This window comes from Besnoitia besnoiti, chromosome III (assembly GCF_002563875.1).
Source record: "Besnoitia besnoiti strain Bb-Ger1 chromosome III, whole genome shotgun sequence".
Taxonomy (NCBI): domain Eukaryota; phylum Apicomplexa; class Conoidasida; order Eucoccidiorida; family Sarcocystidae; genus Besnoitia; species Besnoitia besnoiti.
Genome location: NC_042358.1, coordinates 4,764,862 through 4,781,786, shown reverse-complemented (window position 1 = coordinate 4,781,786; position 16,925 = coordinate 4,764,862). Strand labels below are relative to the sequence as shown.

Here is a 16,925-nt window from a genome sequence, read left to right as displayed (position 1 = left end):
ATCCAGACTTCCGGATCTTACTGCCCTCGGTCCCTAATTTTCTCTCGATTCCTTCCCCGGATTCTTGCCGTGCTGCGCTTGTCGGCATCCATGCTCACCACACGCCCCCGTTTCTTCACCCGTGCAAGAGCAAATCGTCCGCATTCTCAGACCATCTTCTCCTCTCCCCCTCAGTGGAAGCGGGGCTGCTGCATTTCCACTGTCATTTACTCGGGTATCCACCAATACTCTCTCCGAGCCTTCTGCAAGCCTCCTGCAGTCACCGAGCCGAGCTTCGTGGCATCTCCGCCACAGGTGTATTTCTCTTAAGTATCGGACGTCTGCTGCTGCGCTTGTCGGCCTTGTATTCCTTGCAGGGATCTTTCATTTTTCCTCCTCTCTTCTTTCCCTGGCTTACCGCGTCGTTTGGTGACGATCCTCTGACGTTCGCGCTCGGTCGCGGCAGCTCTTTGAGTTTGCACAGCAGTCCTGGACAAACTTCTGAGCGCATCTTACGGTGCGCCATCGAGTTTCATTCCTGTCTCCCGTTTACTCGCTGTCTCCAAATCAGTTCCCGTTCGATCGGCTCGAAACATGCGGCTGTTCCTGGGGCCCTTGGGGAATATACATCGACCTTGAGAAACGCAGCGCACGCTGCAGCTTCGTTGCGTCACTCACAGAGCCCGAGGGGCCACGAGAATCGCCTCCGCCATCAGCCACGTCACTTCAACCACGGCGGAAATCTACGCATTCGCTTGTGGGGCTTGTTTCCGTTTCTGCGTCGCTTTAGCCACTGTTTTCTCCCTGCTTGTTCCTCCTCTTTGGATTCTTTTGCCTCCTGAGTCCTTGCCTCGGCCTGTGAAGCGGTCGGAGGATTCCTTTTCTGGCAGGACAGAACTGCCTTTATTTCCCTTTGCCGGCCTACGTTAGTACGGGGATGTGCGCGGCCTCGGTTCCCCTTGGATCCATACATGTAGACAAATAAATATATACATACCTCGTCCAAAGCTCTCTCGATCAAACATAGAGTGTATGCCGATCCACGGCCTTCTTTATCTTCTCTCGAGTTCCTCGCTTGCCTCTCTGCCTATCTAGTGCCTGCCTTGACAAAATGAGTCGAGGCTACGCGGATCTGGTCGTTCCGCGGAGGACGAAGGCGCCCGCCTTCGCCCTACAGAGCGACGGTGGGCGCGTGAAGCGCGCCAACAGGGTCTGGTTCGACAGAGAGCGCGCCAAAACAGAAAATGACCTGCGCCGCCAGTTTCCGCTCCACTACTACATTTCCTCTTACGACTTGTCGGCTTTTCTTGCCGCGCTCAAGCAGGGAGAGGACCTCGCGCAGCGCGACCCAGCAGGGCGAACACCGCTCGACCTCGCGGTACAGGTACGCCAAACGGTCGCCAGACGTCGTAAGGCTCAAATACCTGTAACGCACTCTAGCAGACTCTGAAATTGTTCACATGCCCGCACGCTCGGCTTTGGGAATCTGCCGGTGTGTATCAGTTTTCAAGAGAAATTGCTTTGGTTGGAACCTCGGCCGAGACATTGGAGCGTGCCGACTGGCAGTAGTCTTTGAGGCGCGCCCTGCACCTCGTTTCTTCACGAAAAGGAACAGACCACTGCGGGCTCGTGTGGAGACAGGCGGGCGACGCTCAATGCAGGGCATACCCGACAGTAGCGCAGACGCGGTTGAAAGAGCGGTGGGGGGAGGGGGGGGAAGAGGCGGCCCGATTAAGTGAAATCTCAAGAACTGCAGTTCATCGCACAGAGTCGTCTCTCTTCTCTGCCTCCATGAGCAGCCCAGTCGAAAAGGGGGATCTTTCGCGTCTGCTGAAGGAGCCCAGCGAGTCACTTCAGAGTCAGACCCGTCGTCGAGGCCGTAGTGCCTCCTGCGTTCCCATACAGAGGGACGCGTTTCGGGTTATTTCCGTCAGGCACTACGCCCAGAGCTGTCTTTTAGTTGACGCCGTATTTGTATGTTCGACTCTTCAGGGTCAGATATGCAGTTCTGCGGTGCTTGAACCAGCGTCATCTCGGTGTAGCTGTACGCGGTCAGCCGTGCGGAACAGCACCGGGTCGCCGCGTGTCTCAGTGCCTTGCGTCAACACTGACTGCACATAGGCGCGAGCATGTGTGCGTACCGGCAACTGCGCGGCCCGATAATATGCGTGGACTGCGGTGTTGCTTTCACATCCCCTGCTAGTTTTTGCCGCGCGACAACAGGGCCAGAATAAGAGCTGGCTTTCTGCGTGTTCGCGCAGACAAGGCGTTGTTATTCTGCGTTTCGCTCATTCGTGCGTGGCTTCTGTCTTGCGTGTCTCTTGCAGATGGCCGTGGAGCTCATCGAAGCGTCGCTGTGCACGTCGTTCCCTGTGGATAGCGTGGAGGCTTGTCCAACCGCGACGCTGCAGCCACGGAGGGGTGCCGCAGCCGAGGCTCCGGCGGAGACCTTCGTCAATCCCTTCCGCGTGAAATTCAAAGACGCCAACTCAAACATGTACGTTCAGCCGAACATGATGCGCTACCGTGCTGCCGGCGTCGACGTCTACAAGCAGCCTCAAGAGCCTCCCTTTCTGCTGCCGCCAGACGGGCGCGATGGCGCTGAACGCGCCTACACAGGTGCCAGGTGCCCCGCGTCCGAGATGACTGTCAGTGGAGGCGACACCGAAGACCCCCTGCGGCCCCAGGAGCAGGCGCGTCGTGCACGTAAGGGACAAACCTAGGCGACAAAAAAGCAAAAGGCACTCAGTTTGAATATCCGTCCATGGATTCTCTCATGGCTACCCTGAGGGACGATGCGAGTCGATATGTAACTATCCCTGTCCTAGAACGGATAGTCACAGGCTCTCCGCTGCTTCGGCTCGACGTCCCTCTGGTCCGCGAGCCTTCCACTGCCAAGCATGTCCTCTCCTGCCTTCAGACGTGTGCAAGCTGCGGAGCGTGTGCGTTAGATCCGGCCGGCGGAGTACGCCGTCGTCAGCGCCGGAAATAGACGCCATGGATCCTTGCTGCGTTTTACTCAAGCTTTCAGAGGGCTGTATTTCTGCTGCTCAGTCGAGTCCTCTGGTGCGTCCTCTTTTTTTTTTCTGCAGGGGGCCCCTCGTTCCCGCTTCCGCGTGGAGACGTGAGCCGGTACTACGCGGCGGCGCACAACGTTCGGCCGCAGCAGTTCGCGTACGCGTACGATGCACAGGGCAAGCCTTCGCCGTGGTCGCGGCTGCAGCGAGAGCAAGTCCAATTGGAGCAGGAGCACCTGCAGCGCGAATTTCTGGTGGTTGTCGAGGAGTTCCTGGATCACCCTCCCACCAAGGCTGCGATGGCGCAGATGCGCGAGCTCGTTCGCCGCCTCAACCTCCTCCTGACAGTTGTGAAGAAGTTTGACCGCTGCCTGCCGCTCAAACGCGAAGCGGCCGAAAAGGCCAAGACGTACATTGGCACCGTGCTCACCTACCCTTACCTCTACACTGCCGCGATGCACCAAGCTTTCAAACGCTATCCGCGAACGCCCGCCGGGCAGGTACGAGAGGGCGAGGCGAGGGACGGATGACTGGAGAGAACCGCTAATCTCTACAGACGGGGTAGCGAAGGAGAAACGGACGAAGGGAATAAGGGATAGAACCAGCAACAGGAAAGCCAGCAGACGTGGAACGAGGGAGGCGAGCCGGAAGCGAGGGCGCATAGCTGACTCTCTGCTTCTTAGGAATTCAGGGAGCGCTGTAGTGTGTTGAATGCTGCCTAGATTGCTCGACCCACCTCTTCCCGTGTTCACGTTGTCGACAACTTTCTGCCGATGCACTGCCCCTCAGCAACATGCTGCCTGTCAGAGAGTCTGTCTGATGGCGCCGAGTTGTGTGTTGTTTTTCTGCGTTTTGTGTTCAGCCGTGGGATACTCTGAATCCAGCAGACAGTCGTCGCTTGGTGTTGATTATTCTGTCTCTGAAAATGCGCGGCCACGAGTTGTTCTCGTTCTTAGGCACGATTTGCCGCCAGTTCAGCGCACTCGTGGATCAGCTAGGTATTTTCGATGATCGGATGGGAGCCACTGGGCACTGGTGGAAACTCGGCAGCGAGTGCAGCCAGTTCTACCTGCACATGGCGTTCACGCTAGATCAGGTCTCGCTGTTCCAGCGCTTCGTCACGCAACAGCAGCTTTTCGAGAGACAAGACTTGTTCAAGTGGGAAGACCTTCTGTACACCCTCATGCAGGTGAGAGACGCACGCGGCAGGCGCAAGTTTACGCGCAGCAGTGGTGATGGGAAGATCTGCTTGTATGCCTGCATCTCGCTGCATCTCTCGCTCTGGCGGCGAAGTGAGCGAGTGTATAGCGAGGAGACCAGCCCGCAATTTGGAGACTTGAGAACGAGTGAACGACGATCGTGGGACTGCCGTGACTGGCGATGGCACTCTTGAGAGGTGTATCGCGTGTGTTCACCAACACTCTGACAAGAGACGCATCACAAATTTGCATGCTCTGCTACGCACGCGCCTGTGTTTGCTTGCTTTTCCCGCAGCACCGAGATCGATTCAGGCCTTACTTTGCGGCCTTGCTGGCGAGACGACTCAAGGCTCGAGTGCAAAAGCGGCTCGCGGACTCTGCTGATCAGCAGGACTACTTGCCAGGTACGAACATGCAGTTGCTGCATCGTGTGAGAGGGGACGCTTTGTCTTGTCTCCCCGGAGTCCAGACTCCCCATAGCAGGTCTCCTCAAGCCCTTGCGTGCGGATGCGCACACATGCGCCGGTTTGTGGCGGGCCCCAATATAGTTCTGAAGAGTTTTTCCCCCTCATAGAGGGTCGGGTGCACCATGGCGAACAAACACAGCATAGTGACGAGTACGCCTTCGTTCTCTCGGGTGGACGCCTCAACACAAATTGCGTGTATTCTGTAAAACTCCCATCTGCCAGCTTGTTTACTGATATTTTTGCTGCAGAAACGGTCAAGTATCCTTGTGAAGAGCGCTACTTCACGCGCCAGCTCCTCGGCGAGTATTCTGAGATCTTTGGAGAGTCCGAAGCTGAAGAATTCAACAGCATGTTGCGCCACTGGCGATATGGCGCGGCTCGGCAGGCTCCTGGCTCTGAGGACGACAGTCTTCTTCCACCTCCGGTGCCGTCTCTCTCTGGGCCCCCTGCAGCGGATTTCTGGTCGGTTCGAGGCTGAGAAATAATTCAGGCCTACTTTGCGAAGACATGCACTTGTGTGGCGGACGCCAACTCCGCAGCAAATGGGTTGTGTGGTGAGGGAGGTTGGAGGTGCGGCGGTGCCTGGTCCAGCGTTAGAGTGTGTCGCCGGAGGTGGAGACACCATGTCGCCGGTTTCTTTCGGAGTCTCGAGGGATGTTGAGGACTGGAAGGGTGCGGTTTAGATTTCCATCGCATCTCTTCACGGCCTCGCGCGCGATAGGGCTACTCGTATTCCAATTTTCTGCGTCTCTCGTTCTCTGACCTAGAGAGGAGGCGAGTATCAGGGCAGCCATCGGTGTTTTAATGAGCTTTTTCACGAGTCTCCGCGAGCCCAGGCGTCGTACCACTGGCCCTTTTGACGGCTCCCCAGGTGCACGGTACGTCTACACAGGCGATACGCACATCTGCGGACGCGTATTGAGTATTCACATGAATAAACCGTTATATGCTGGTTTTAGAGTCCCAGCACGCTCTTTTCTTTCGTGGCCGTCTGAATTGTTGAGGCACACAGCGAAACCAAGCGTGGCCATGCGAGACGCCGTTTTCTCTTGTCAAAAGTTCGAGAGAACTCTAGAGGGAAGATGATGACGCTGGCGGAAGCGAGATGGGTGGTTGGATTCAACGACGAGAGTGCTACTGGGATATTCAATCCCTTGTTCTATCAAAGAAGTTTCTTCCGTTTTGGTTTTGTCTCCTCAATGTAGGTCGTCACTCTTCTCTACCGTTGCAGTCTTTGAAGTCAAAAACACGTGAAAGGCGTCAAGCAGGTGTTTTGTGTCAGCATTGTGGCACTTGTACTTCCGCGTCGGTAGTGTTTTTCCGTCCCAAGGTCCACAGAGTTTATCCCCACTGGTGTGTGCACATGCGTTTTTTCGTGTATGGATAACTTTATTGTCTATGTGCATGCGCATGTATATCTGTCTATACATATCAGACTGCGTATGTACGCTAGTATACAGAGAGAAAATTGAATTCCGCAAGTCGAGTGCCCTTCATTTTAAGCTTTTATACAGACAGCACAGCTGCTGTCACGAAAAAGGCCAGGACCAGTGGCCTGCAGCATGCGCCATTAGCTGTGTGTTGTTTCCACGTACTAGCGGCTTCCGTGCTAGACGAGAATGATATCGATGCCACCAAGCTCAAGGGACTTGTATGTGTTCGCTTGCATGCGGCTGACGAAGCTGGATAGATAAATAGGGAGCGTGATCTCTATTTCTGCTTTGCGAGTAGCCTGAGCAAATGTCCCAACGTGCACATTTATACGCTATGCTCGATGCGGAAGCCTGAGGTGTACTCCGCGGCATCTACACGCTGCGCGTCGAACGTATGTCGTAATACGAATTCGGGGTGATACGAACTGGAACGCAAATCGCAGAGGCGATTCCGTGGTAGACAACTACGCAGGCCTTGCATCGCTGAGTTTGTCAGCATCTCTACTTCTCGGCACGCGGCGCCATACACTGGCGCGTGTTGCTTCCCATCCTGAGGAGTCGATTTACCCAAAAAAGTGATTACCAAAGCGATGTTCTAGGTCAGAAGCAAAAATAAAGTCGCTCGGCTCTCTAGCGGAGCCTTCCACGAGAGTGTTCCCCGACTACCTTAGATAAATCGACTAGGAAACCTCCGGCTGTTCAGGACAGCCCTTCTCGTTGTTGCACGCCTGTCGAGAAGAGACACAAACGACTCTGTGCCGAAAACTTTGTGCTCGTGTAGGCAACGGAGAACTGAGGCCGGATGTTCGGTAAGCCGTGCGCAGGCGATGTGCACAACATTTTTGCACCAAACAACGCCGACTACCTATCCTTGGCGGACTCGCCCTCTTCTTGTGGAGATGGGCCGCTGCCGTGACGAGGCCGCGAGTGGGTCGCGACGAGGTTTTCCCAGTCGCGCTTGTTGGCGCCAACAGTCTGTAATCGCACGTCCACAGAAGGGCGCACAAACCACACTGGGGAAACGCGGCATGGCGCAACAGGACTGCAGAACCACGAACCGGTCGCGTTTCCAGATCTCCTGTCTTCTGTCTGCATCACGCGGGGCAGACTTCGTTAATTGCAGCCGAGACACCGCCGAAGCAAAGTCAAGAAAAACACAAGACAAGTTGACGAAGAGCGATCCGGGGACGAACAAACCACTCTGCAGATGAGGGAAGAGGCAAAAATTCTCGGAATGTCTTACTCGGGCTATGACTTCCCACTTGCCCTCCGAACATGACATGACACAGAGTGTCGGAAGGGCCTGAACCGTTGCCTCGTCTGCACTCTCGGGGCACTCGTCGACATCGACCTTCACGAACGTTCCTTCATAAAATGCGCTAAGAGCCTGGAAACAAAACAGCGACAAAACAACGTGCACAGCATTCCCTTTTCTTGTGCATAAACAGTCAACAAGAAACTGCGTCAAGACAAAAAAAAGATATATCTCAGTCGTCAAGGGAAACCTGCCGCCTTGTGACTGCCGTGTATAAGCGACTATAAATGGATGCTCAACCGCCTCTGCCCCGTATGGAGACGCTGGTCGCAGTTCTCCGTGCCGGCGTCGTCCAGAGCCCTGAGTCGCAACGTGGTCAAGATCTCACGCAAGGCAAGCCGAATGGATCAGTTTGCCTCCAAAGCACGTGAGGCGCCGCCGCACACAGGACGACGTGCCATGGCATGCATCACCGCCCAGAACACCTGACCGATGCCGAAGCCTCCAGCGAAAAGCCCACAGCACGCGCAGGGACAGCAAGTCTCCGCAGCTGAGGCTCGAGCCGCATTTCTGCCTGATAGCGGAACGATTGCTGGTACAGGGTGAGCCTCGTTCGCGTGCCTCAGCTCGGGGCGCGCGAATGAGTTATACCTCAAAAAAGGGGAAAATCGCCTTGCACGGCTGGCACCACGTGGCTCCGAAGTCAACAAAAAGGATATTCTGGCGGTTGGGCTCGTTCAGGCGGTCTCTCAGCGCAGTCAGCTCGTCGTCCGAGTGTACGGCCAGCACGTGCGCTGGCTGCTCGACGCCCTGAAGCTGAGACAATCCAAAAAAGAGTGGCATGCACAAGAATGCCAGCTCCAATGATGAATCGAATAGATGTCTCACATACAAAAACGAACGAAGAGACAACTTTTCCAATTGGAACGGCAAATACGAAGTGGCAATAATGACGTCATGAGTCGAAACCCAGCGGGTGTCCATCCCTTTACGCGGCGGCTGAATGTGTGCCTACAGTCCTTCATCCCCTAGCCCCAAGGCCGCGAAAGCAAAATGGAAACAGACACTGAACACAGGAACTCTTCAGCTGGAGCAGCTCTGTGGACAGCCACTGGAACTGCGGGTGGAGCAGTGGCGTTATTCTCGCATGCTGTATGCGTTCATCACGACCACTCATGCCCGTCTAAATGTCTCTTGTCGGGGCTTTTTAATTTGGTGCCTTTGAGTTCACTCACTCTGATCTTCATATCTGTATCAGATTCCCGGAACAGCTGCAAGTGTCCGTCGCTCAACTTCTGTGCGCCCAGGTAAATGCAGTGTGCTCTGTGCTTGCAGCATCGACTGTAGACATAAACTGCGGTGTCCTTCAAGGGCTTCAACAGGAAGGCCCCAACAATGCCCAACTGCCAAACTGGCAAGCAAACCGGGCCGATGCAGATCATTTTCAACAATGTCGGGGGGGAAAACGCCTTTGTCCGCGCTAATCCACCGTTCCTGTGCGCCTTACAGGAGGATGTACTCGGGCAAATCACGTCCGACAAGCGGCAGCTCAGCCCTAAAGTACCCAATCGTAGATGAATGCTGTGTTGCCCGACAATCCTGGGTGCGCGGTACGCTCAATCTTAGAAAGAGGCCTGAGTACGCGACTTCGAACACAGATCGTAGAGGCGATGAACGCCACGTGTGCATGCGACGGCAAGCGAAACGCGAAAACGAGCCCGAGCACTGAAGATGTAGCATACCTCTTCCTCTCAGACAAAAAAGCTCAGCGAAAGGATTTTCCGCGCAGAAAATATATTACCAGAAAAAAGCAGAGGAAAGACTCTCAACGCCAACGTGAGCATCTAAAACAGCGACGACGCCGTCGGTTGTGCGCTGTATCGTCGACGCATGCCGGAGCACGTAGCAGTGCTCCAAGGTCTTACATAGAACTCAGTGATGAAAGACGTCTCGCGACTGCGAAAGACGAAATCTGTGCAATACGCGGTACATTTCTATCCGCATTCAGAGGACAACGACGCGGCTATCGTGCGACACAAAAATCTCATAGGCTGCATGCATTCGGGGTACGTTTTCGCAGGAACGGCGGCTCTACTTCCATAGTCCTGCGACCGCCATGGAACCCAAGTTCTGGAGCCGACAAGACTATACGCGCTCTTGCGCTAGGGGTGCCCGATAATGTGGAGCAAAATGGGATGGAAGACAAGGCGAAATACGGTGCGGCTGTTCCCTGTCTACTTCGTCAGCAGCTTGTGACGGTCGGGATTTCTTGCACGTGATATCTCCATTTTCGACTTTGGGTGGAGTGGACCATGATGTGTTGTCTCAGATTGCCACACCAGTCACAACTTTGTAAAGACTGTCTCAACCGTAACTGTTTCACTGACGAGGGCACGCGCAGGGTCACCTCTAGTTCGTCTGGCGGCGTAGCCGACCTCGTTCAAGTTCATTCGCGGATGTGGGTCACTGTGCCCGTTCATTATTTCCACAGAAAGAGAGATGCCCCCCGCTATTAATTCCTGGTAAGGGATTGCAACCGCAGCTGTTCGAGGTTGCGCGTACTCGCAGCTAGCGTCTTTGTTGACGCTGCTTTAGAGCAATGAATCCAGAGGGCTTGGGGGATCGACACCGCTGACGACAACTACGCAACACTGCTGTATTGATTGCCCAAGGTTGCATAGAAAGACGGACGTTAGGAAAGGTGCACTGGGTCAGTAGCTGTAACTGTATGTTCACGTTCAGGTGCGGCTTTGTTTACCGCCGTTTTCTTCTTCGCTCTCCCTTTAGACGAGCGTGAGCGCTTCTGCTCAAAACAGCTCCGTGCACCGCACTGTCCTCACTGTTTCTTAACTTGACTAGGGGCAGCATACGGCGGAGTCGTTCGGATAACGCATCGGAAGCAAATACCACGCGGGGGGCTAAGCATGCATATGTGTTTAGGCAGCTCCACCACCAGCATACGAGTACATACAAATGCGAACAACCGTTCCACAGTGGCTGCTTCAGAAAAAAGGCCTAGGCGTATGCTTGTTACACCGGGAAGCGAATTTCAAGTGTTTGTAGTCTTTACGATACGTCTGCGACTGACCTTGCTCAGAGCAGGCCCAGTGATACGACTACACAGACAACAAGGGCGCGACCCCCACCCTAGAAAGAGAAGATATCTCTCTGCGTGGCCCTTCATCCAAAGGAAAACTATAGCATACTTTACGGTTGTTGCAAGGCGAATTCACGGAGTCAACAAAGGCCAAGCCCTGGGGTGTCCTAGCAAGTAGAAGCGGACGGGTTTCTCAGGCTGGCGGACCTGACCCACTGCCTCTCATTTTGTTATGCGTGTAGTATAGTAACATATTGTTTGCACCACAGAGGCTCTCAGCAGTGCATGTAAAACGCAGCTCTACCGAGACAAAGTTGCATGTGCAAGCCTGATGCAGACCGGCGTCCACCAGGTGGCACGGCTCACGCGCGGTATTGCATCAGTAACAGGTAACGGGATGTTTTGGGCCAGGCACGAAAGTGTACCAGAAGGGTCACGCAGCGATTATCTAAGGCAATGTCAGCTATCCAGCCGAATAATGGTTCGTGTCGGTGTCCCGACTAGTCCGAGCACACTCGAAGCTACCGCCGTCCGACCCGCCTGGTAGCTTTCTCCGCCTGTGGTGAAGTCACATATCCGCCTTTTGACAAGTCATCGTTATGTGCCCTCTACATATTTTTAGGAAGATGGAAGCCCCGGCGCCGTCATCATGATTATGCAGACTAGACACGCAGCCGTCCTGCAACATATAAAAGTGTGCCCGTGATGCTGGGTAGTCTTCTCTGTGGGTGCGAGACAGGTGTAGCCACACACTTTCGAGTCGGGGCACCGGCGCGTGACTTTCGAACCACTGTGTTTCGCTGTCACCGTGCTCCACGCTGCCTCTCGACAGCCGGCACACCTCAGCATACGACCTTCGCGGGTCGCAACGGTCTCACTCCATACATTTGACAATGTCTTTGCCCAAAATACAACCGCGGCACCCGTCTCCCAATGGGTGGTTCGGCGACACCGCCTTCTTATCAGGCCCCGTAGGAAAACAACACTCGAGGCCATGAAATCGCACTGGAATCGACAGGGAACTCCATCTTACCTCGCGTTTCGCAGGGTCCCTCATGGAGGAGGTGGATACCGTGGCACTCTCGCTGGCAATGGTTACTGTATGTTGTCCCGTCTTTGCCGCAGTTCATAGAGACTGTGGAAGAACACTTGTTGCATGGAAGGCGATCTGCATGCACGCAAACGTCACGAGCCGCGTAGAAAAGTGTCACGGGGGCCCCCAGTATTGTGAAGGGGCACAAAAGAGCTCGGACGTTCGGCAAATATCAGCTCTTCCAGCTATGGTTTTCCATCGTCATGTGAGTCCGTGCTCACAGCGGTAACCGCAAGTTCTGTAAAGAGACATGTTTTCGAGGTCGCCATATCGCCGGTGTCGCTGTATCTCGGCAGAGACTAAATGCCACCTGAGCCGTCAAATCAACTGGAGAAAATCAATGCGCTGCTCGCGCCCCTCAAAATTCTGGAAAAACTACATCAGAAAGATATGCTTGAATAGCGGCGAAAACTCACTCCACAGGGGGACTGCTGTTGGCGGTGTGGTAGCATCACCTGCATAAGAGTAGTACAAAAGGAACTGGACAGTTCTTCACACAACCGCCTTGCTGCTTGTGGAGTCAGCGTGTGAATTACGAAGGCCAATAATAGTTGAACCCGAGGGACTATCAGGGAAACTACATTGTGGCTGAAGTATGCAGCAGTGCTCGTCAGAAGCGCCACCACACCCCATGCATTTCCTGATTCTGAAATTCTTCGACTGTAAGCACATCAAGGGTGCCAAAACCCTTTACCGGGAGGCACTGTCGGATCAATCGTGTCGACGGCTGACGAGGTACCAGCCATAGTCGTCGCGCGTGTCGTCGTTGTTGTTGTAGAACTTGGAGTCTGTTGTTCTGCAGTATCCCTTCGCAGCATACATCGTACCTAGTGAGAAACACTCGTGCAGGTGCACCAGCGTGCCCTAACTGGTTTTACTTTCTCTCCACAGAATACTTAAAAACGTCGTGGGGGACTAGGATGACGGTAAGTTTTTAGTATAACGGGTGATCTGTGCCTCGCTGGCGTCCACGGTTTTTCTTCCCACACTAAGCCTAAAGCGAGCCCGTGTTACACAGAGCTGTGCCCTCTTGCATCGTACAATGGGAGTAACATGTCTCGCGGGAGTGCTGTGACTGAGGGCGGGGACACTTGTGCAAGCCCGGCGAATGACGAGAGGATAAGGATGTCTCCCGTATCAAGAGGGACGCGACGGTACGGCAGACCTTCGTGAGAGCGAAAGAACGAACGTCATCCACAAGCACACAGGAGATAGACCTGTTACCTGTAAAAGGGCATGGCCCGTGGGGGCCAAGACCAACGCCTTGGCACTCACGCATGCAATGGTTGGCATACGTCAGCCCATCAACTCCGCAGTTCATCTCAAATATCGGGGGGCACAAGCAGTCTGCAGCCACCAGAGTGAGTAGACAGAGCTAGAATGGATTGACAAAATGGTATCGTGAGAGCAGAGAGACATCTTTTGCCGCGTCTACATCTGCATGCCCGCCCTGAAATACGCAAGAGGAAAGGTGGCTCCACTGGGGCACACCCGGGCACTCCAGAGCTCACTGACCCTCAACAGAATCTGATGTCGAGCTTTATGTTCGATATCTGAATGGAAAGTGTCTTATTCATGCTTCGGAGGCAGCGCGTGGACAAAGCAGCTGCGGTCGACAAGCTTGCTCTGTGTCTCAATAAACGAAAAAGCGGTTGACGACTAACGTAGCCGTGGCGGAGGCCTTCTTTCTTTCAAGTACTAGAGGGTTTTACCTTCTTCTTTGCATGGACCGTCGTGTTTGAATTCCACCTCGTAGCACTCTCGAAGGCAGTTGTTCTCGTACGTCTTGCCATCTGCGCCGCAATTTGGCTCGTGAAGCTTCGGGCAGAAGCACGCTGCATTCTCAGGGAAGAAGAAGCGAACATATTCTCACACACGAACCCATCGCGCATATGCATTCTGACTTGTTCTTTTGGAGCAAGCGGCACCGCCTTAGTATGATCAATTTGATTTTCCTCTCCAGATGTGCTGCATGATATACTCTACAGACCACTAGTTACGCCAAACATTCCAAATTAAAGCAGAGGGGGGAACCAATCTTACGTACACTACGAGATGCCCTAAAAAGACTGACTGTGCGGTCATGGCCCGCACTCGGCCAAATGAGCTGCTACAAAGCCCTGCCGTTCCCCCAAGGGGACCCAGAGGCCGAACCCTCATTCCATCTACTCTTCTGCGTTCCTCAGTGGCGTATCTCCAAGCAACGTCGTAGCCATCTTTTGGCGATTACCACAGGCGTCTCGCCGGGGACGTACGCTGAGCAGGTGGCGCGACGGGGGTATTGGAGGTCGGGTCTGAAAAACGAAACGTGGAGGAGAGCACGCCAGCAAAGGCTTTGTAAAAAGAACGAAGACTCTGTGCTTCACGCACAACGCGACGTTGATGGGCCTAATCCAAACACATACACTGATGAAGGCGGCTTGATACACTTGACTGTGTCGTGGTCTATCCACCTGGTCAGAGTCACACTGGCCGAGGTGTCACAAGAACGGAAAAGTAATAAATGTAAAACCGACCGTGGTAATGAAGACACCATGCATACGATATATCAGCGGAAAGGCTCGTCACGAGGAATCTCGCTTGCCGTCTCTTGCTCTGTTGTCAATGGCACAAGCGGATCCTGTCCTTGTTGAAGCACAGAAAGGCATTCTATTGCATCGAGCACGCAGTATAGTATTAGAAAAATATGAGAAAACGGCCTTTTTCTAGCTTGCCTCAAGTTAGCCGCTCTGCACTTCGACACGGTCCGTACATACCCTTGTGTACTTCGCATGGCCCTGGCCCTTTGAGGCCGATCCCTTTGCATTGCCGCAGACAGTCATTTGGATAAGTCTTGTCATCGAGGCCGCAGTTTATATCCAGCGTTAGAGCGCAGTCGCATTCTGCACATGCCAATGACGCTTGAATAGTTGGGATCTCCGGTTTCTTTTCTCTACAACGGTACTAACATGGGATAAAGTAGTCATAGCAGAGCCATTCTAATTTTCGGCGGGAGCCGTCCATTTTAACAGAGGCGCCGGGAAGCGGTTGCGCACTTCAGACCGTATGCAGCTCATCACCTTATTTTCCTGTCGGTTACCAGTTAACCATGCGCCGTTTCTCTCACGTTCTTCGCTACAGGGTGGCGTTCGCTCAGTCCATAGGTCACATCAGCTCCATAGTAGCCCATTATATCCATCAACATCTATTGGAGAACAACGCGACGCGACGACGCATTCGAAAGAACGGCAGAACGAAGCCCAGGTACAAGATTCGTTTCTCACCTTCGTCCGTACACGGGCCTTCATGGAGGAGGTCGACACGCGCACACTGACGCAAGCAGTGGTTTGCGTACGTGAGTTTGTCTGTACCACAATTTGGCTCGTATAGCCTCGAGGTACAGAGGCACTCTGAGGACAGACACACAGGTTTTCTAGAGGGACCCGACTTCTCACCCATGCCGCGTGTCCCTTTATAAACATATCTGCTGAGTTCCCCAAGCTACCCGTAGATGTGCTGGAAGATATTGCCGTTCATGTACTCGATTGGCTGAAGCAGGTGCGACTGATGGTGCCTGAATCGTCATGTCATACGCGCTGTAGGGCGCCAATGAACAACAAACAGTCTCTAGTTCCACCAAATAATGAATGTTAGTTCAAATCCCTTGGACATGCAGGTTACCAGGCTTCACTGTCGTTGCCGTGGTTGTCGTTGTTCCTGCGGAAAGAAATAGAGATGAGTGCATGATGACAAAATAGCAGCTCCCGACACAGAATGTATCTTGCTTGCCGTCCTTGTGTGAGCATGGCAACGGGGGCTCTAATCGGTTGGAAGGGGGGCAAATTTGTTTTGATGGTTGTGTCTCGATTGCTGGCGTCTACGTGTCACACCAGCTCCCACAGGATCTAGTCGCGTGGTGAGCACGAACAGTCACACTTCCTGCTAGATGTATTCGCGATCGCCGGTCTCAGGGAGCCACGGTCTCTACGTAGAACGACAATGCGGTTAAAATAGTGGGGAAGGGTACAAAGCTCTAGGCGAAGACCATGATGTTCCGTCTTGATTTCCCCTGATTTATACACAGTCACGGAGGGGCTGCAAGGGCGAATATTGTGTTCCGACGCGGCAACACCGTCGCTTTGATTTGATGATGGCAACCAGCGTGCGACCACCAGAACCCCCAAAAGGGCCTTGATGTGCTGCTTCCATGCCTCGCTCCTCACGAATACAGTTGTTTGAGTACGTCTTTCCGTCAACACCGCAGTCCTGCTCGACGGGGGTGAGGCAGCCGTTTTCCGGGGAAGTGCGTAAATTGCTCAAGCCAGGTCATCCGTACGTTATAAACTGGACGAGCATTGCCGCAGGTGTTGTGTCAATGAAAGCTAGCGAGTACCATGCATGATATCGTATTTCTGCGCGTCTCCCCGCACTGTGTTACGCATCGCCCCCCGGGAAAGGGGCCCTGACCTCCCGCGCCCTGTTGGCGGGCAGGAGTTAGGAGGAACCGCAACAGATGCCGTGCTTCCTTCATTGCTTGCCATGACACAATACACCCCATCTGCGGCCTGGCAAAATCTGGGTCAACAAGCCCTGACTCCTCCGCACGGAGAGACTACGTACCGCCTTCTGTGCAGACACCGAGGTGTCTGAGACCGGTCCCTTCGCAGTGGCGGAGGCAGTGATTGAGATATGTTTTTCCGTCGTCACCGCAGTTCAGCTCCAGCACTTTCGGGCAGACGCACTCGCGCACTGAGCAACCAGACATCCGGAGGAAACAACAAAACGCGAATCTCGAAACGTCAGGTTTTCTTCAGGGCAGGCTAACCACGACGCTGAGGACGTCAGTGGCTAACGCGAGCGTCGGCTTGACATGCGGTCCGGCAAGGGAAGCAGTAAACCGCCTTCCCACCAACACATGTCGGGGACGCTCTGCAAGCACCAACCTTAGTGTGGGGAAGCGCTCCCCACCTCACCATACGCTCCTGTCGTTCTGCAGTTCTTGACGGCTACTCTTGTGTGCCCATGGATGCATCGTTACGTCATGCAGAGTCCTCGTAGACTCCGAGGGTTCCATGCTCTGAGAAAAGAGCGTTCCCTACCTGTGTCTTCTTCACTGCCGGTTTCCTCGGGTGGTGTAGAGGGCGCTTCTGATTAACAATTTACAGGCACGCACGCGGCCACGGCTGGTGTACGTGAAGGGGACACTTGGACGACCCAAACCCAGTGCTAAGGGCTCTTGTAAGCGCTGCGCGCCTTCCTCTGTTTTGGACGGCATTGTCAAAACCGAACTTTCAAAAGCCCTCGGTCGATGTGACCTCGATACTCCTGAGGGGAGACGTTCTGATCGAGGAGCCCCCGCCACGCTGTTTTTGAGTGCCGATGGGCGGCCCAGTCGAGTATTGCGTA

At 54.2% G+C, this 16,925-nt stretch overlaps 2 protein-coding genes across 2 annotated transcripts; one reads left to right on the top strand and one right to left on the bottom strand.

The window, feature by feature from the left end:
• Positions 1 to 1,090: 1,090 nt before the first annotated feature.
• BESB_049510 (uncharacterized protein) lies at positions 1,091 to 5,140 on the top strand (the record flags this gene model as incomplete). The annotated part of the gene is made up of 6 exons (XM_029363402.1): positions 1,091 to 1,363; positions 2,307 to 2,685; positions 3,072 to 3,496; positions 3,859 to 4,185; positions 4,491 to 4,599; positions 4,911 to 5,140. 6 exons carry the CDS (start codon positions 1,091 to 1,093, stop codon positions 5,138 to 5,140), a joined length of 1,743 nt encoding a protein of 580 aa, XP_029220768.1.
• Positions 5,141 to 6,956: 1,816 nt separating this feature from the next.
• On the bottom strand, positions 6,957 to 8,792 carry BESB_049500 (thioredoxin domain-containing protein; the record flags this gene model as incomplete). The annotated part of the gene is made up of 4 exons (XM_029363401.1): positions 6,957 to 7,070; positions 7,339 to 7,482; positions 8,002 to 8,160; positions 8,586 to 8,792. The coding sequence occupies 4 exons, from the start codon at positions 8,790 to 8,792 to the stop codon at positions 6,957 to 6,959; spliced, it is 624 nt and encodes a 207-aa protein (XP_029220767.1).
• Between the last annotated feature and the right edge of the window lie 8,133 nt (positions 8,793 to 16,925).